Raw genomic sequence first — 18,340 nt, forward strand, 5'->3', positions numbered from 1 at the left:
ATAAAAGACTAAAGCAAACTCCTCGAATTACTGCTCTCTAATTTTAATTTATAATTATCACTGCTGCCACTGTCTTTCACTTAAGACATGATCAATTGCAAGATGCACTAATATTAATATTTTATGTATCATCAAGAAAGAACAAAATGCTGCCAATTAAATAAGCCATCAAGTATAACATGCAATCCAGTTCCACAGCTGTTACTGTGGAGACAATGCATGTCTTAGAATCAACGGGTAGTAATAATAATAAAAATTGTAGCCAGCATTTAAGAAGCATTTGCAGTAAGCTAAGCTCTATACAAACATCTCTTTTAATCTCATAACAACCCTGTGAAGATGAAGTTCTCATTTTATGAATGAGTAAACTGAGCCCCAGAGAAGCTAACCAATTTGCTTAGGGCCACAGAGCCAAGAGCCATAGCTGGAATTTGAATCCAGGGTTGTCTAAGCCAGAATCTGACCTCCACTAGACACCTGCCTATACCTAGAGGCTCTTATCTCCCCGAGATAAGGCTGGGGTGTGGGAGGGGCAAGAGGGCACTCACAGGGTCTGGATGGCCCGCAGGGAGGTGAAGGTGCCCTTAGCGAGACTCTGGATCTTGTTGTCATAAAGCGAGAGCAGTGAGAGGTTCTGCAGATCCTGGAAGGCGTCGAGCCGGATGCAGTTGATCTTGTTGGCATTCAGGAGCCTGTGGGCAGAGCCAGGCAGGTGGTGAGAGAAGCTTCTTCCTAGGCACTGACCACGTGTTACGTCAGGAAGGAGTCCACAGGAACAGGCACAGGGGACCTGCCCTCTGGATGCCCGCTCCATGCAGAGGAGCTGAGAACTCCGGCTGCCTTCTCTATGCACAGGGACCATTTAGCCCCCATGGGTCTCTCTTTCAAGGGACTGCTAGAGGTGCCTGCCCCGTGGGATTCTGGGACAGCCATGAGCACAGTGGCCAAGCCACCTCCCAAAGGCATTTGGGGGATCCTCTGCCTCCCCTTATGCTGGGTTTCCCAGGCAGCTGAGAGGGAGTGTCTGACTTGTGTGCTTCTCGGGTCCTAGGAGAGAACCTTGCCTGAACGCTCATGGTTCAAAGAGCCTGGCTGAGCCTGGGTGTCCCCCGCAGGAGACAACTCCATCCCCAGCCACAGTGAGCATTCAGGAACAAAGGCTGCATCTCATGGACCTCTCCACTCAGGCATCCTGCGATCAGCTCTGAATCCACCTCTCTGGCCCCTCACAGCCCTGCCAGGTCTGCCGTCCCCCAAGCTCCTTGCCTCCAGTGAGTCCCACACCCCAAAGAGGCTGAAGGGCCAGGCTGAGAGGCTGGAGGAATACCGCCCCCCTCTATGGGTCCCACCCAAGGTCACTCGCATTCAGGTCCTTACAGGAGCTGTAGGGTGAACAGGCCTCCAAACACGCCCCGGGGGAGGTCTGTGATCTTGTTCCCATAGAGGACCCTGGAAAGAAGGCAGTGGAAAGGGAGAGTTAGAGGACTGCCCCGCACAGCTCTCCAAGCCCTGCCCACACGATGGTATCATCCCTAAGTGTTTCACACTGCTGGTCCCACAGGTGTAGGCTTGTTCTAACAGCGGCCAGTAGATGGCAGTGAAGTGCACCAGGAAGGGGTCATGGTCCCTAAACAGTGCAAAGGTGACCTATAGGCTAGAGGCAGCCATGACCCCCACCACTTCGAGAGCACCCCCTCACTCACTCTCTGCCCTCAAGCACGGATCCCATGGAAGTCTGCAAAAGGGCCCTTCCAGGGAAGCTCATGGGAAATTAACCTGCTTAGGGATCCGAAAGGAGATTGTTCAGAGAGAAGAAAATCCCAAGGGCAGGAAAAATCATCTTATCAGAGAATTACAGGCAAAAACTGGGATCCCAGACAGCACATGTGGTATGAGCTCCAGCAGGTCAAGCGACACTTTCCAGCACAGATGAAATATTTATCACAAGAAGGAAACAGACCAAAGTGTCAGCTGGACTTTGATCTGGTGGCAGGATTGCAAGTGGGCTGTTTTATGCTTTAGAATTGACAAAATTTCCTTCATGGAACATGAAATATACTTATAATCAGAAAAAAATGCAAATGTTCAAAAAAGACATGCAGGCAGGAATGGGGTCAGACAGACGCTGGAAGTGTCATGGAGACCTGGAGTGGGGGGTGTATTTCACTCCAATTTCACAAGCTGCACCCCACCCCCACCCCTCCAGCCACTCCTGGAAACACTCCATCTGAGTAAAAACAGTGTGCTCTCTCTTTGAGATCTCTCTTGGAGGAGGGCACAGTGGGAGCTAAGTAGGTTCCAGGCTGGCCCAAGCAAACAGCTTCACTATGGTTTGGTTGCAGGAAACAAAGTGGACAGTAGCTTGAATCTCAGCCAGCCAGCACCAGGAGGACTCTGAGACATGATCTGATCTGGAAAGATCCCTCCAACTGCTGCGTGGGGGGTGGAATGGGTGGTAGTTGAGGCAGGGAGACCAGGTCAGGGCCTGCAAGGTGGACATTATCAAAGGGGTCTTTTTGCATGACCTCAGCATGAAAGTTCCTATATGGTGAGGAGGCATGACAGGAACCCACTTGGATGGGTTAGACGTCATGTTCCAATTTAGGAGATTTATTCACTTTTCTGAAAAAGACTCTGCATTTTAGCGGCCATCTTCAGGATCTGATCTCCTCAGCCAGTGATAGTGACCCATCACTAGGCTGTCAAGTACAGCTGTGCAGGTTGCACACTGCACAACTTTCTGCGATTCACAATGGCCCCACCCACTACCTTGGATTCTATTCCAAGAGAAGAGGGTGCATGTGGAAGGCACTGAGCTGACAGCCTCCTATAGTACCCTGGAGGGAGTTCCATTCTGTTCCACTTCCCAGGCCCCAAATCAATGCCAAGCATGTGTCCAGTGCTGCCAAGGAACTCATCCCCACTCATTTCCAAGAGTGATGAATAGCCCCCATCAACAGGGAGCCTGCTTCACTATAGGGCACCCTGAGTTCACTCGCTGGAGACAATGCACCATGAGACCTCAGAGAGTGAGAGGCTTGGTGAATCTGGGAGTGCAAGCAAGAGTTCTTGGAAAAAGAGAGATGAAGCAACATTTCCTAGACTAATTTTCGATGCCACACAGTGTTTTGTAGATTGATGGGTCCCCAATAAACTGTTGAGGGAAGTGAAATACTGGACAGGGTTAGGGAGCAGGTAGGCAGGAAACACAGTCTTCACCATCACCCACCACAGCCTAAGATCAGAGCATGTCTGGGACAAGAGTTATAAGCTGTGGCAGATTTCACAACTAGAGCTGGTGGTTGCTGCCATTCCCTAACCCAGGGAATGCTTAGGAGAACAAGAGTACTGGGCCTCTGTGTGGAGGCAGGGCCAACATGAAGGCTGGACTGAGCCAGATGACTGCCACAAAGAATGCTGGGAAAATCCCCACTGCTAAAGCAAGAGCGTCACTGTTGCCAGGGGCAACAGCTCTGCCTAGCTTTTCCATGCACTCAGCCCTTGATTCCCTCCTCCCCCTCCCAGCTGCAGAGGGTCCACAAAGAGGAATGGAAAGCTGAGCACAACAACCCTGGGCACTGCAGCCAGAGGGAGACCCACTGAGGCTGGGTGGGTGGCGACACGTTCCTTCTCTCACACCCACCAGAGGTGCCCTGGGGCGATGCCATGGACCACTGCAGAGCCTTGGCACCGCTACTCACAGTGAGTTCAGGGACCGGAGGCCCTGGAAGGCATCAGGCGCAATCTCCGAGATCTGGTTGTTGCTCAAGTCTCTGCAAGGTGAGCAGAGGAGAGAGAGTGGCTGAATCCCTCAGTGGCCCCTGAGCCCTGCCTGCCCCCTGCCTCCCAGATACCATAGGAGGGCAGAGGTTTCCTTGAAATTAGGAAAGAGAAGGGCCAGTTCTCTTATCCATCCAAGGACCATGCACGGGGGGGGCAACCCAGCTATCCCCTACACACACCCCTCACAGCCTCAATTGCTCCTATTGGTGCCCAAGCTGAAATGGGAGGATGACAGTCAGTTCTGGTCATGTGCCAGACTCGGACTCAGCATCCTCTTTAGGCCTCGTGACAACCCTTCAAGGAGGTGGCCCCACCACCATCCCCACGTCACAGATGAGCCTGGGAGGAAAGCCAGGTGATGGCTTGGCCCTAGGCACAGCCATGGGAGGCAGAGTCAGCACCTTTCCCGGGGCACTGGCATGCTTGGTCCGGGCTCTGCCCCATGCTGACCCCCAGGAAACAGCAGAAGGCACTCACATCCTCCGCAGCTTTCTGTAGGGAGAGAAGGCCCCTGGGGGGATGGACTTGATCCCGTTGAGCTCCAGGCGGCTGCAAAAAGAAACCACAGAAGAAGGTCAAGGGCAGGTCGCTCCACCCAAATTGTTATTGGAACCAGGCCCTTTACCCATCAGTCCTTGCTCCCATCCTCGTCTGGAGTAGGAGGGCTGTCACAGGCAGAGAAAAGGAACTGGTTTTGAGTGCCATTATCCCAAGCTAGCATGACTGAACTGGGCTCATGTACGATGTTAATACTAAGAAACCAATTCTAGCAAACTGGCCCAGCCGGGCTGGACAGATGGACCACAGAGGGACACCCCTCCCCAACCTTCCAGAGTGCCAGCCTTGGGCAGAGAGCTCAGCCCAACTGAGGCAAAGTGTAGAGGGGCCTTGGGGTAGGGCCCGCCCTGGCTCCTCCCTGGACCACCAGAGCCTGGCCGGCCATGCCTGTACTCACATCTCTGTCATGGTCTCGGGCAGGTTGGCAGGGATGGCGGTCAGGCCTTTGCCACGACAGTCCACAATGCCGTTGCTGCAGGCGCACATGGCCGGACAGGAGCCGGAGGAGAGGGTGCAGGAGGGCACGCGCCCCGCCTCCCCCTGGCCTGCGGAAACAGCGTCCGATGTTTGCTGAACTTGAATCTGAACCTAACTGTGCTGCACGAAAATGTGAATTGCACACTAAGAAATCCTAGCCTCAGTTCTGACGCTCTGGGTTCTAGTCCAAGTCACTGGACACTTCTGGCTTGAATATAAGAAGGACCATATTTATCCCGTGCATACGCTGTGCCACATGTTGTGATAAGGGTTGTGCATGTAACATCTCATTGACTCCTACTGCACAACCCTGCAAAGAGCATGATATCATTGTGGCCACTTTCCAGGTGAGAAAATGGAGTCCTCGATATTAACCTGTGGAAGTGACACCGCTAACGAGAGCTGCATTCAGGGTGAAGCCCAGTGTCTGATGAAGGGCCCATGTCTTTTAATACTGATGTATCACTTATACCGAGTGTACTGTCTTAAGTGTAGAGCTGATCCAATTCCCACAAATGGATACAGTCACAGGATCACCCCCTCAACATGGAATATTTCTGTCACTTAAGAAGTTTCCCTCATGCTCCTTCCCTGAGGTAGCCAGTGTTCTGAGATCTCTCACCAAAGCTTTGTTCTGCTTGTCTGTGGACCTGAGCGAAACCAGACCGTAGGCTCTCTTACATCTGGTTTCTTTTCACTCAAGGTAAAATTTTTGAGATTGGCCCATTGTATTGTATGAGTACACAGTTTTTTCTTTTTCATTGCTGAGTCATAGTCTATTGTATGGCTCTGTCATCACTGGCTAATTCAATCTCTTGCTGGTGGACATGCGGGTGATCTCCAACTTTGGGATATCATGACGGAAACTGCTTGGCTATTCTCAGCCCTGTGTTTTGCCTAACACACGCACACCCCCAGCCCGGAGCTGCAGGGTCGTGTCTCACACACACGGCAGCACTGAGCACAGGGGCACCGGCGCTGAGGAGGAGGAGACAGCCACCCCACCCCATCCCCAGCTTCATGCTGAGGAGAGGAAGCCAACCTCTGTGTGACTGGTGGGCTTGGGTCCACAGGCTCGGGAGGAATGGGCAGCATCTGATCCTCTGTCATGAATCTGTGAGCTGGTCACTTACTCAGTGAACATTCCCTGAGCATCTATCTCTCTGTCAAGTGTGAACAAAGCGCTAAGAAATGACCAGAGAATACGGCACATGTGCCCATGTGCTCATGGACCTTGCAACCAGTCCATGGGAAGTCCCATCTGGGGCTCTGCAGGGTGAGGACCAGGCGGGGGCAGCAAGGTGGGGACGGTGTACCCAGCAGGGGAACAGCCTGCCAGAAGGCCAAGTGGGAGGCACCTGCTCCCAGGAAGGGCGGAGATGAGCCCACTGGGACGGAAGAGTGGGGAAGCCACTAGGTAGCGGAGGCAGAGATGACCCGGCCCAGCCTTGACGAGCTGGGGGCCAGCTTGGACTCTACCAGGAGCACCGGGAGGCCAGGTGAAGACGAAGCAACAGCAACCAGTCCAGATTTGTCAGTCCCTTTAGATTTTTCTGGCTGCAGTGTGGAAATTGGAAGGACCAGACAGGAGGTAGGGTGATGGGAAAGGAGGCCCTCACAGGGTCCCAGGTGGAAGATGGAGGTACAGGCCCTGGAGTCTGTCTTGCCTCGAACAAAGGCTGCTGCTGCTGCTAAGTCACTTCAGTCATGTACGACTCTGTGCGACCCCATAGACGGCAGCCCACCAGCCTCCCCCATCCCCGGGATTCTCCAGGCAAGAACACTGGAGTGGGTTGCCATTTCCTTCTCCAATTCATGAAAGTGACAACTGAAAGTGAAGTCACTCAATCATGTCCTACTCTTAGCGACCCCATGGACTGCAGCCCACCAGGCGCCTCCGTCCATGGGATTTTCCAGACAAGAGTACTGGAGTGGGATGCCATTGCTTCCTCCGGAACCAAGGCTAGAAGGCCCAATTCAATGACTTTTCAAGGTAGCACAATGAGGGAAGGGAGAGGTGGGAATAGGAGGGGGCAAGGAGTGGAGGAAGTGAGGGGTGGGAGTTGAGGGGCTAGAGGGGAGAGGGGAGGGAGAAATGGGCTGGCAGCATTGGGTAGAAGCAAAAGGGAGGCATTGGGTAGAAGGGATGGGACAGAGGGACAATGGGTAGGCAACAGGAAAGAACTGAGGGTAGGGGACCGGAGGGGAAATGCAGTGGAGGCAAGAGGTGACGCGTAGAGACAAAGGCAATGGGTGAGAGCAGGAGGCAATGGCTGAGTCAGGAGACAGAGGTGATTGAGGACAGGAGGCAATGAGTCTGGACGGGAGAGAGTGGGTGAGCGTAGGAGATGGTGTGTGGTCCAAGAGGCATCACGGATGAGGACAGGGGTCTTGGTGGCCCAGATGTGAATGCGTGGTGACAGGAGGCCATGGGCGGGAACAGGATGTGGGCAGGAGGCAGGCGATGGGGATCCGAGAGCCCCGGCAGGGCCAGCACCCACCTGAGCAGCTGAACTCACTCTTCTGGACCTCGGCCACGTTGAGGCCACGCAGGCCAGCAGGGCCCGAGCACTGGGTGAAGAGCCCGACGGCTGGCCGTTGCCTCAGCCAGTGGGAGAGCCAGGCCAGGCGGCAGTCACAGAACAGGTGGTTGGAGTGCAGGCGACTGCAGGGGGTGGGCGGGGACAGGAGGCTCACACCCCACCTGGGTCCCAGGCCCCGGAAGCACTGGGGCGGAGCCCTCCACTCAGCAGGGGTAGGGGGTCGAGCCCCTGGCCCTCCACTCATCACGCGCTCACTGAGCTCACAGACACCCTCCCCTCGAATCACTTAACTCACCTTCAGACACAAAACCAAATTATCTGCTGTCCAAGGGAAACATCAAACATAAAAGGCATTCACTGTCCTTCCCATCTAGATCACTCCCCCTCCCCCAGCCCCACCCAGCCCCCGCCCTGGGGTGACCTCTGGGGTCGCAGAGGAGGCCGAGCTCTCCCCACCCCCACCCCAAGCCCCAACACCTTCCCAACTGGGCGCTGTGCTCTCGGGCGCCTCGGGCGGACTCACAAGGTCCGCAGCTTGGGCATGTGGTTGAAGCTGGACACCGGGATGGTGGTGATGTTGTTGTTGTTCAGGGTCCTGAGTGGGGGGGAACCAAGGTCACTTAGCATCGCTCCAGCAGGAAGCTGCGCAGGAAGCGGGGGGACCTGGCTTCTCTCTCACAGGGCACCCACAGTCCACCCAAGAGGGCCCAGCTGGGCTGGACCCGGGGGCTATGCCAGAGAGCCACCCTCAGGGGGAAACCCTGAGCTGGGACAATGACGAAGAGACAGTTGTGCCATAGACTCTGAGGCTGGTAGGACAGGGGACGGGGAGCCAGGAGGGGAGGTTGGGTGCAGGCTCTGGCTGGCTTGGAAGAAAGCGTGGGGCTCATGCAGACAGAGCGAGGAAGAGGGGGCATTCCAGCCTCGTGTGTTAGAAACTCTGGAGAGACACAGCCACTCACGCTGGGGCTTCATCACAAGCAGTTTAAGCCCAGGTCATGCTGCCACAGGCAGGATCCCATGAACACGAGCCCTTCTGTCCTCGGGCAGCAAGTCCTAGACCCAGAGCCCACCTCCCAGGTTCCCTCCCTTTCGTGCAGCTGCTGGGTCCCTGAGGCCTGGGTCAGCTTGGCTCTCTTGCCTTCGCCTCCCTTCCTAGGCTTTACTTACAGCACCTCCAACCCCCGCAGAGCCCGGAAAGCTCCTTCCTCAATGCAGCCAATCTGGTTCTTATCCAGCTGTCTGTGAAGCAAAGGAACACGGTAGAGAGGATGGCACGTTACCTATAGCAGGGATGACCGAGCATTCCACCCAGTGCTCCACTAGTTCCAAACACAGAGGCCTGACCCCAATCATCTGTCCAGTATACACACAGCGATCCAATTGGTAATTGTTAATAAAAAGCTTAAAGTCTTTCTTATTTTTAAAACAGTAAGTATAAGCAAGAGTTATATTATATTCCTCTACCCAACCTTGCACATCTCCTGGGGAGCAGGTACACCTCCACTTTAGAGACCACCTAGAGGGTGCTGGAAGCTGTAAAATGAGAGTCTACTATAAGAGCCGTCGCAGCCAGAGCTGGCAAACAGATTTCAGCCTGAGGGCCAAGTGAGACCGACTCGAGGAAGCTACCTGGAGTGCTGCTTCCAGGATACACTGAAGGTGTGATTGGGCTGCTTGTGGAAGAATGCAGTGACCGATTACCAATGTCTGCTACAGGAACGGGGAGTAGGAGGAAGGTGATAAGCATACCAGGCATTTGCCATCACTACGGCAGTCAGACCTGGGGTGGGCTGGAGTATAAGCTTGGACTAGAATAAATATGAATAATAGAAATAAACCATTACATTTACACAGCATTCAACAGAGTGTATTCATTTCCAGATCTCATTTCAAACTCAGAGCAAGCTTGTGACATAAATATGATGCCCCCGTTTTGCAGAACAACATATAGAGGCTCGGTGAAATTAACTGACTTGCAAGAGCTTATACAATTTGGACCTGCCAAGAAAAAGGAAACAGTCAAACCCAGCTCTCCCCACCCACTGAAGGGCAAGGGCACGGAGACTGTTCATTTCAATGGAACAAGAATCCCACGGTTGATGACACTCCTTTCAACTGGGTCCCCCAAGGCTGCTGAAATGCTTTCTCCCACCCCAGGTTGTTCCAGAAGACCATGCTGGCAAGAGCCATCTCAGAGCCCAGACCGGCTCCCTGGTTGCCTGGACCACAGGGCTCGGGAAGACCCATCAGGATGCTGCCAGGGGTGGCCCTGCAGCCCCAAGCCCCTTTCCTTCTCAGGCCTATACTCACAAATTTTTGAGATCTGTAGCTCCACGGAAAGCCTTTCTGGGGATGGCCTGGATGGTGTTCTCACTTAGGTCCCTGTGAGGACAAAGCCAGAGGGAGAAAAAAAATAATCAGAAACATTTCTCCAGAGCACTCTGAAGAGCCAGGGAGGTCAAGTGAGCCAGACGGTACCCGGACCAGACAGAGCTGTGTCCTGGCACCTGGGACAGTGCTCAGCACACAAAGATCACTGGCAAACATTTGTCAAATGAATGAATGAACGAGTCGGAGCTCAGGCCCCCACCACTGCCCCTTCTCTGGGAGGAGGGTTTGCAGCTGGAGTGTGCAGCCTGGGGCAGTGGTCAGAGATCGGCTCCACCAGCCCCCAACCCTTTACACCAGATCCGTGGGGGGTCAGTTTGGCCCCAAGGCCTCCTCCAGGGCCGCAAAGGAAAGAGCAGGGGCTTCTTGACAGAGCCCCTGGCTGCCCCAGATCTATAGCAAGTCTTCTCATAGCTCACTGTGTGTTTTACTGAGCAGGAACTGAGGTGCCAGAAGAAGGCACAGCTGGATCCCAGATAACCCAGCAGTAGGGAGCCCACCTCGGTCATGAACTCCAGGCTGGAGCTGACTCCAGGTGTTGTGGTCTCGGGGTTGGCGAGGACCAGGGCTGCTGCTAAGCCTGGGCCCACCCTGGGGACTAAGCATGCCCACCTAGGGAACACAGGATTGCATCCTAGCCCTGAGGTGTGGAGGGCGGGGACCAGCCAGGACTTCATCACCTCCCCCTTATTAACATCCTGAAGTGAGGGAGGAGGCACAATGGGGACTTAGCAAACCAGCCTCCCCTCCCTGGCAGGACTGGGCCGCGGGTTCCTGTCCACTTGCCTCTCCTCCCTCTCTCAATCCTCACTGCAGACTTTTATAAATGCCCCTTTGCTTCCCACAGTGGGGATAACAACCGCCCTCAACCCCTGCCCCACCCAGCACATCACAGTGTGGGGCACATACTATCACCATCCCCATTGCAGTAAGTGGGAAAGGGAGGCTCAGAGAAGTTATGCAGCTTCTTTAAGGGACAAAAACTGGGGGTGGGGGTAGGGGGAGTGCTCCAGAAGCTGAACCTAGCAGTCAGGTCCCAGAGCCTCCCCATGCGCTGCAGCCAATCTCTGACAATCTCTGGTGGCCTGGGCTGCTGGTCCCAACTCAGGACCCTATGTCGGATAGTTCGGCAGACCTCGGACCCTCCTCCTGGGCTAGACCCATGGGGCTTTGACCACTTCCTTCCTTTCAGCCATTCACCCCATGAGCCTCAGGGTTTACCTTGAGCCCCGAGAACACAGCCCACAGGGCTCCCCATTGGGAATTCCCTAAGCTGTGGGAACCACTCCCCTTAGCCTGAGTTTTTCTGGCTGAGACAATGAAGCAGAAGCACTGAAGCAGAGTGCACGGGGCCCTGACCTTGGAAAGACTGGTTCGAATCCCATCTCCCCACTTCCTGGCTTTGCATCTGTGGGTCTACCCTTTTTCCTCCTGAGCCCTAGTTTCCTTGTGTGCAAAGTGGGGGAACAGCTGCCCCTAAAACTCTGCCCCCTAGACAGGGTGTGAGCCGACATCTCTGAGCTCCCTTCTCTCCAAACCCCAGCCCCTCCTGTCCCCCAGCCGCCTAACCCACTCCAAGCACCTGTGGTCTCAAAGGGCTTTGTCACCATTACACCCCATGTCCCTGCTCACTCTCTCCTTGAAAGAAGGCATCTCAAGCCTGCAACACAGACTCTCCTCTTTCTCCTCCATAACTACATTTCAGCTGTGTCTGGCTTCATCTAACCTGCCTGTCTCTGTCCCAGCTAGCAGTTCGCCCTTCAGCCAAGCCTGGCAGGGAACTCTGGGCTGAACTCCCCACTGTTATTCCATTTAATCCTCACTACAGCCCTGCAAGGAAGGTTTTTTTATTTGTATTGATCAGTGTATTGATTTAGGCCAACCTTGTTCCAGAAAGGCTTGCAGGCGGCTTATAGGGATTTATAAAACAGCAAGAGTGCAGAAGTAAAAAGTAGGGCAAAGAGAAGACAAATCAATGCACCAAGCATGCAACATCACATGACCCATATTAGCTGCCGGGTCTGGGACTGAGGGTGGGTGCGAAGCTTTCTGAAAGCCCATGTGTAAAGGGAAAACTGGTCAGTTAATTGCATCCTCAATACATGTATAAACTCAAAAGAACCTATTTCTCAGGAGGAATAGCTGTTTTGGGCACTAAGATGCGACAAGAATTTCTCCAGGGGTCTTTGTAAAAAATGACTGAGTGTCCTAATCAATAATGTTAGATCCATATAATAAATGGGTTTCATGTGTGTTTCTTAGAGTAGCATTGCATCAAAGTATGACTCGGGCAGAGCAATTCTGTAAGGATGTGCACCAGGAGCTAAGTGGGGATGGGAGGGACAGGAACGGTCTGTCAAAGGCAGGAGGCATGAGCCTGGCTTGATCCGGGAACAGCTGGGAGCAGGAGGGGTGGGTGGAGGGTGTTGAAAGGAAAAAGCCTTGCCAAGCAGAGGAGGTGACAGTTGCACCAGAGAGGGGTGTGATCTGATGGCCTTTTAGACATGGCTCTGGGGCACCAAAGCTTATAGAGAAAAGATGCTGCCCCCAATGGCTATCAAGTGCCACTTAATGAGGTGAAAGTCCAGGGGTGGGTGTGGGTATGGTGTTCATGCTATCGAAAAGAGTAAAGGAAACTGAATTTGAGACCCTGGAAGAGGCCAACGTCTAGACCACAGCGAAACAGCTGAGGCTTGGAGAGTTGAGGACACGCAGGGTGCTGACAGCAGAGACCCCAAACTCTACCATGGAAGGATCTAAACGCAGCTCCTGCTTCTGCCTGAGGGCTGCGGAATCTACACAGCTGAGAGCTTCAGTTTCCCTATTTGTAGTATGAGAGTTAAACTATCTACCCCACAGGGCTTTGAAGAAGATTAAGAGAGTTCATGTATTTACGCTTCTGTTAAGAGTCCCTCCATTTGGCAGTTTTTAAGAAATGCTGGCTTTGTCCCAACCCTTTGCTAAGGTTCTGTTGTTTCCAATTTTCTCACTAGTCACTAGGGGGCGCCAGAAGCCATCCCTGGACTTGGATGCCTGCTCAGCCACTTGGCAAACCCAAAACTCTTTATACTTTTTTGCCCCAGCTGATCCCCTATCTGGTCAACAATTATCTTGTCTTTCCCAAGCCTCTGTGAAATAAAGTTCCTCATCTCCATTTTCACCACATTGGCACGCAAATTCCAAAGGTCCCACCTACGACTTTCCTCATCGTATTTCCCCAGGTCCAGAGCCTCCTTGTTCTCCCTGAAACGTGGTAGTTGCTCCCATTCTCCTCTCTTGGTGCCCTTATCAGAGACCCTGAAGTGAGGTGCATGCATGGCTCCGGGGGTGTTGGGGCAGGATGCGGTATACTGAGACGGGCCATCCTGGAAGAGGGGGTGCTCTGCAGCTGGGAGGACAAACCAGAACCCGGAGCGGCTGGGGGCCCGATCCTGGCCACAGGAGGCCCAGGGCACACAGCCATGGGGCAGACAGTGGCTCAGAAGGCGGCCTCAGGCCAGACAGCAAGAATCAGATTACCAGAGCAAGGATGCAGCAACAAGACCAGGGACTGGTCTACAGATAAGAATGAGGTCCTAGATCTCTGACAAGCTCCCAGGAAGCACACACTCAGAGGCCAAGGCGTAGAGGCCATTGGCTGAGAGCCACAGCTGAGTGTCACCATGGTGACTCGAGGTCAAGGAGCCCTGTCTCACTCACTTAAATCATGTTGTCTTGGATGAGCCACTTAACCTCTCTGGCCTCAGTTTTCTCATCTGCAAAATGGGGGTAAGAAGTGGCACCTAGCTTGTAGGATCTGATGTGACAGGCACTTGGGTGCTCTGACATAGGCTGCCGTCCCCTCAGATCGCTTCTGCCACAGCACCTCTGCCCTTCCTTTCCCTCTGCCAAAACTATTCTCCCTCCACTCTCCCCCTAGTAACTCTTATTCATCCTTCACATCTCAGTCTACAGACATCTCCCTTCATAGCTCCCTCTGCTACAGGTTCCCAAGGCCCCTGTGATTTTCCTTCTCAGCACAAATCCAGGCTTATAATGAAATATTTGTGTAATGAATGTAATAAAATATTGATTTTTGGTTTTTTTGATTTAGCCTCCAATCTCTGGCTCCAGACCGTTGTATCCTTCCCTAGACATAGTACACTGCAGGTGCTCAATAACATTTAGCTGAATAAAGTGGTTCCCTCCGTGAGTCTCTCTTGTAGCAATTCCTCTGCATTTTCCTGACTAAACAAGGAGTTAGGACAGGCCTTGGGGCTGAGAGAGGAAAGCAGGGACCTGGGGCAGGACGGCTGGTTCTGTGTCAACCTTGTGGGACCAAACCTCTTCCCGGATAAGGGTATGGTTGTCCCTTCTCTGCCTGACACCCAGCTATGGAGAGGTCTGAAGTGGAGGGGGGGGGGATCGCGCTGGAGAAGCACCTGTGGCCACTGGGGTTAGAATCAACCTGCCCTGTCCCACATCTGTGTTGACAGAACTCTGGTCACCACCCTCCGTGGCTCTGAGGTGATCCCAGCTGCATAAGCAGAGGGGTTGAGGAATCTCTGAGGAAGGTGACTGAGTGACTCTTGTGGGACCCAGAGGAGGAGGGGAAGCTGGATCTCTGGAGTCCATGGAGGGGGTGGGTCTCGAACTCAGGGTGCAAGCATCCCCTGCCTGAACCCCACCCCCCAAGATGAGGGGCCCTGAGAGGCAGGCTGCGGCTAATATCACCCTCCCGGAGTCTGGGACACCCCAGTGAGCCCAGCTGGGTCCCTTCTCTTCAGGGAGGCCCACACCGTGGCTCAGGCACCCCAGGGAGCCGGGCTGGGCCCCTCCCCTGAAGAGAAGAGGGCAGCAGACCCACACCCTGGCTCAGGTACCCTCCCAGAAGCCCTCGCTCCTGCCTCTCTCCTCCAGCCAATCCCTCCAGCCTCCGCCAGGGCTGGGGAGGCGGGGGCTGGGAAGCCAAGGTTGAGACCCCATGTTCTCACTGCTAATCCCCCTTCACGCTCTAAGTAGATTGGGTCCTGCCGGCAGCCTGGCCTCTGAGGAAATCAAAGCCAGACTTGGCCTGGGTTCCTGCCCGGCCCCACTGCAGAGCCCGAGGCCTGCTCGGTCTGCCTGTCAAGATGCGTGGAGTCTCTGGGCAAACTGGCCTGTCCTCTCGTCTGACTGGTTACCCTGAGCTCACCCAATATGGAGCCCGGAGGAAACCAGGGCAGCCTGACTACTCCAAGCCACTTAGCACGGGGCTCCTTTATCAGATTCAGGACCTAAGCCTTGGAGCAGAAGAAGGTGGCCGAGCACCTACCCACTAAGGGACCTCACGCCAGTGTCCTAATCCCTGGAGCCTCTGTCTCCTCCTCCATAAAGTGGGAATAATCACGGGGCCATGGGGCTTAACTGCGGCTGTGTGTGTGTGGTACTCTTGATTGAGGCTGGCAGTCGACTGGCACTGCTAATTGTCTTTATGGGCCTTGGGGCTGGAGGTGTGGGGAGAGTCAGGGTTGAAAATTCTAGGACTTGGAATCAGGGAGCAGGGGTGAGGCTGGAGGCTGGCTCTGCCACCAGCCTGCCGCGTGACCTCAGGCACGACCTGCAGTTAGTTCCCAGCACCTTGGTCTCCACTTCCAAAAGCATCAGCCTCCCCGAGAGGTCAGGAGGACGGAATGACACATGGGTGGGCCCAGCTCGGGGCAGCTTCCCTCACGCTGCTGCTGCTGCTGCAAGTGCCACCCGAGACCCCTCGGCAGGTGACAGCACCCACGTCTCTGGCACCTGGACCAGCAGCAGTGGAGTCACCTGGGAGATTCAGAAAGATGGACCGTCTGCATGTTAGCCAGACCCCCAGTGATTCACATGAATATGAAAGTTTGAAACGTGCTGCCTCTGACTGAGGGGAAAGTTTAAAACTGTCCCTATACTGTGTGTGCATGCTCAATCGTGTCCAACTCTGTGTGACCCCAGAACCTGCCAGGCTCCTCTGTCCATGGAATTTCCCAGGTGAGGATACTGGAGTGGGTAGCTGTGCCCTTCTCCAGGGGATCTTCCCAACCCAGAGACTGAACCCAGGTCTCCTGCATTGCAGGCAGATTCTTTATTGTCTGAGCCACCAGAGGTTCCTATCCTAGCTGGGGCTAAAGGCTAGGGGTCATAGCACCTCTGCCTGCCAGCATTTCATAGCCAGGAACAGAGGTGACAACTCCTATTTTTGGGGGTGCCAGGTTGGGGGAGACTTGGACACAAACACCCCCACTGGGTAGAGAGAGGGACGAGCAGCCTCTGACCTGTCACCTGTGGCATGCCACTGCCCACCTTCACAGGGAACAGAGGAGGCGCTCACCAGCGGTAGGGTAGTGACAGCCACGACATTAGTCCCACTGTCCTCCCTGCATCCCTGCTGAGGTTGGGGCAGGGCGACACTTGCTAAGAGGGCATTGGCATAGAGGAAGTAATCCATTCCTTTGAGAAAGTCAAGAGCCACTGCTCCAGGTCAGGACTCAGGCAAGGGGCTGGAGACAGAGTCCCAAGGGTCTGCTCGGCACCCCAGGTCCCTGCTGCAGGAGGACTCCAGAGGAAAGGTTCATGGTGCCCCTGTGGGATGCAGGTGCACAACCACATCTAAGGTGCACCTGGGGCCTGGCAGGTCCCTCCTTTGTCTCTGCCTGTCCTTCAAGTCTCCCCTCAAATCCTACCCTTCTTACCCAGGAGGGAAATTAATTCTGCAATTATCCCTCCCCGTCCAGTCTCCCCAGCCTAGGGACAATATTCAGGTGCCCCAGAGTTACCCTTGGTGGGTATGTGGTATGTGTGCACACCTGTCTCCAGGTGACATTGAAAGCAGGTTCTTGAGAGACATTTGCTGATAAAGACAGGTAGACACCTGCCTGACTCCAGCCTCAAGGCAGGGACTGGAACTTTGTCCTTCATAAATCTCAGGTGCTCCTAGAAGGAGCAAACTGAAAGCGTATCGGGGCTGATTCTCAACATGGATGAGTTTGTTTTGTCTCCAGAAGTCAAGTTTGGGTTGAGGGAAGGGGGGAGAACGCAGAAGAGACCATGGAGTAGGATCAAAGGGCACGCTGCTGCTGCTGGTAGGATGAAGGTGGAACTGGCCCTGCCATCCACAGCCTAGTTTCCCTTGATCTTGGGCCCCACTGCCTCTGCTGTTGTCAAAACAAAGGAAGACACCCCACCCCACCTGGGAGCTACCTGGGCCTCCTCCTAAGGGTCCCGGCTGCACTGAGTGGCCAGTTCCCCTAATTCGTGTGCTCCCCAGATCCCCTCTGCCCTGCTCCCCTGAGGGCCTGAGTCAGGCCAGCTGGAATAAATGGCTGGGCCATTAGCTAAACTCGTGTCCCCCCAAAAAGCTTCACTGAGAGAAGGATGAAGTGCTGGCCAGGCAGTAGCTGGTCTGGGGGGAGAGTCAGGCAAACTGGATTCAACAGGAAGCTCAGAATCAACTGACTGCCCCTTTGCACCTATTTCCTGGTCTGTAACATAAGCTTATAAGATAAATAGACAAAAGCATATGAACATATCCTGAAGACTATCTGGCACACAGTAGGTGACAACTGTGTTGCCACTAAGGCTTCAAAACAACCCCTACTAATTGCTGGGTGGTCCAGCTCTGACCCCTTCTCATTCTCCACCCCTCCTCCTCCTCAGATGCTGATAACATTCATGGAATTAAAGCTCACACATGCTCTGCGAAGCCTTAAGATTTGTTAAAGCATCGAGCACCCAATATTTTCCCAGGGAACTCCTGATGTCCAAACTCCTGTAGGTGGTTGTGGAGGCTGACACCATGGATGGTGGGGCTGGGCCTCTGCAGAAAAAATGGGTGGCTCTGAGTGACCAGTGCCAGGCACTGTTGACAGGAGAGAGACTTTCTCTCTCATGCCCACCATACCACCCCGAAGTCACACATCCTCCTGTGGCCAGCTCCTCCCTCCCTCCAGCCCCGCTGAGTTAACGTTGCAGAAACCTCATTAAGAGGAGACATTAAACAGCCCTGGATCATGGCGCTGTAAAACCAGCCTGGGTAACATTTCTGAGAACTGGGCTGTTTGTTATGCAGCTACCAAGCATCATTGCAATCAATTCCCACAACAGAGATATCAGAGGAAAGGCACACACCCCCACAAAGCAACCACGGAGCCCTGCCAAGGAAAACTGCTCAGAGGTTAGGGTCCCATTCAGGAGTGAGTGGCTCCAGGACAAGCAGGAAACAGACCAGCAGGCATAGGTCCCAGCTGCCATGGCAAGGACACAGTAATGGCAATCAGGCAAATGAAGATGGCCAGCACAACGTGAGCCTCCCTTAATTCTTCCCCGTACTCAACCACTACGCACCAAGCCCCCAGGAAGCCCCAGGCATGTTGCTGAGTCCTAAGCAGGGATGCACTGGGGGGAGATAAGGCTCTTGTTCCAGACATCTTTGAGTAGTTAGGACCAATGACTTCACAGATTCCCAGTCCAGGCACAGGGGACAGTGAGGCGGAAGGAGGAAAGAGACAGGGTGGGGCTTCAGCAGGAGAAAGATTTGAGACACAGGGGAAAGAACATGAACTTTGGAGCCAGATTCCAAAGCTGGATTTGATCCC

At 54.1% G+C, this 18,340-nt stretch overlaps 1 protein-coding gene across 1 annotated transcript in view; it reads right to left on the reverse strand.

Annotated features, from left to right (window-relative positions):
- The window catches only part of SLIT1 (slit guidance ligand 1), a 164,649-nt gene that overhangs the window by 47,809 nt on the left and 98,500 nt on the right, over nucleotides 1–18,340 (reverse strand). The window contains exons 5-13 of the mRNA XM_061163120.1: nucleotides 9,675–9,746; nucleotides 8,532–8,603; nucleotides 7,885–7,956; nucleotides 7,320–7,483; nucleotides 4,739–4,886; nucleotides 4,261–4,332; nucleotides 3,702–3,773; nucleotides 1,378–1,449; nucleotides 549–692 (exon numbers count right to left, since the gene is read on the reverse strand). Coding sequence (XP_061019103.1) covers nucleotides 549–692; nucleotides 1,378–1,449; nucleotides 3,702–3,773; nucleotides 4,261–4,332; nucleotides 4,739–4,886; nucleotides 7,320–7,483; nucleotides 7,885–7,956; nucleotides 8,532–8,603; nucleotides 9,675–9,746 — 888 coding nt within the window. The remainder of the gene's footprint in view (nucleotides 1–548; nucleotides 693–1,377; nucleotides 1,450–3,701; nucleotides 3,774–4,260; nucleotides 4,333–4,738; nucleotides 4,887–7,319; nucleotides 7,484–7,884; nucleotides 7,957–8,531; nucleotides 8,604–9,674; nucleotides 9,747–18,340) is intronic.

Source organism: Dama dama, chromosome 15 (assembly GCF_033118175.1).
Source record: "Dama dama isolate Ldn47 chromosome 15, ASM3311817v1, whole genome shotgun sequence".
NCBI classification, from domain to species: domain Eukaryota; kingdom Metazoa; phylum Chordata; class Mammalia; order Artiodactyla; family Cervidae; genus Dama; species Dama dama.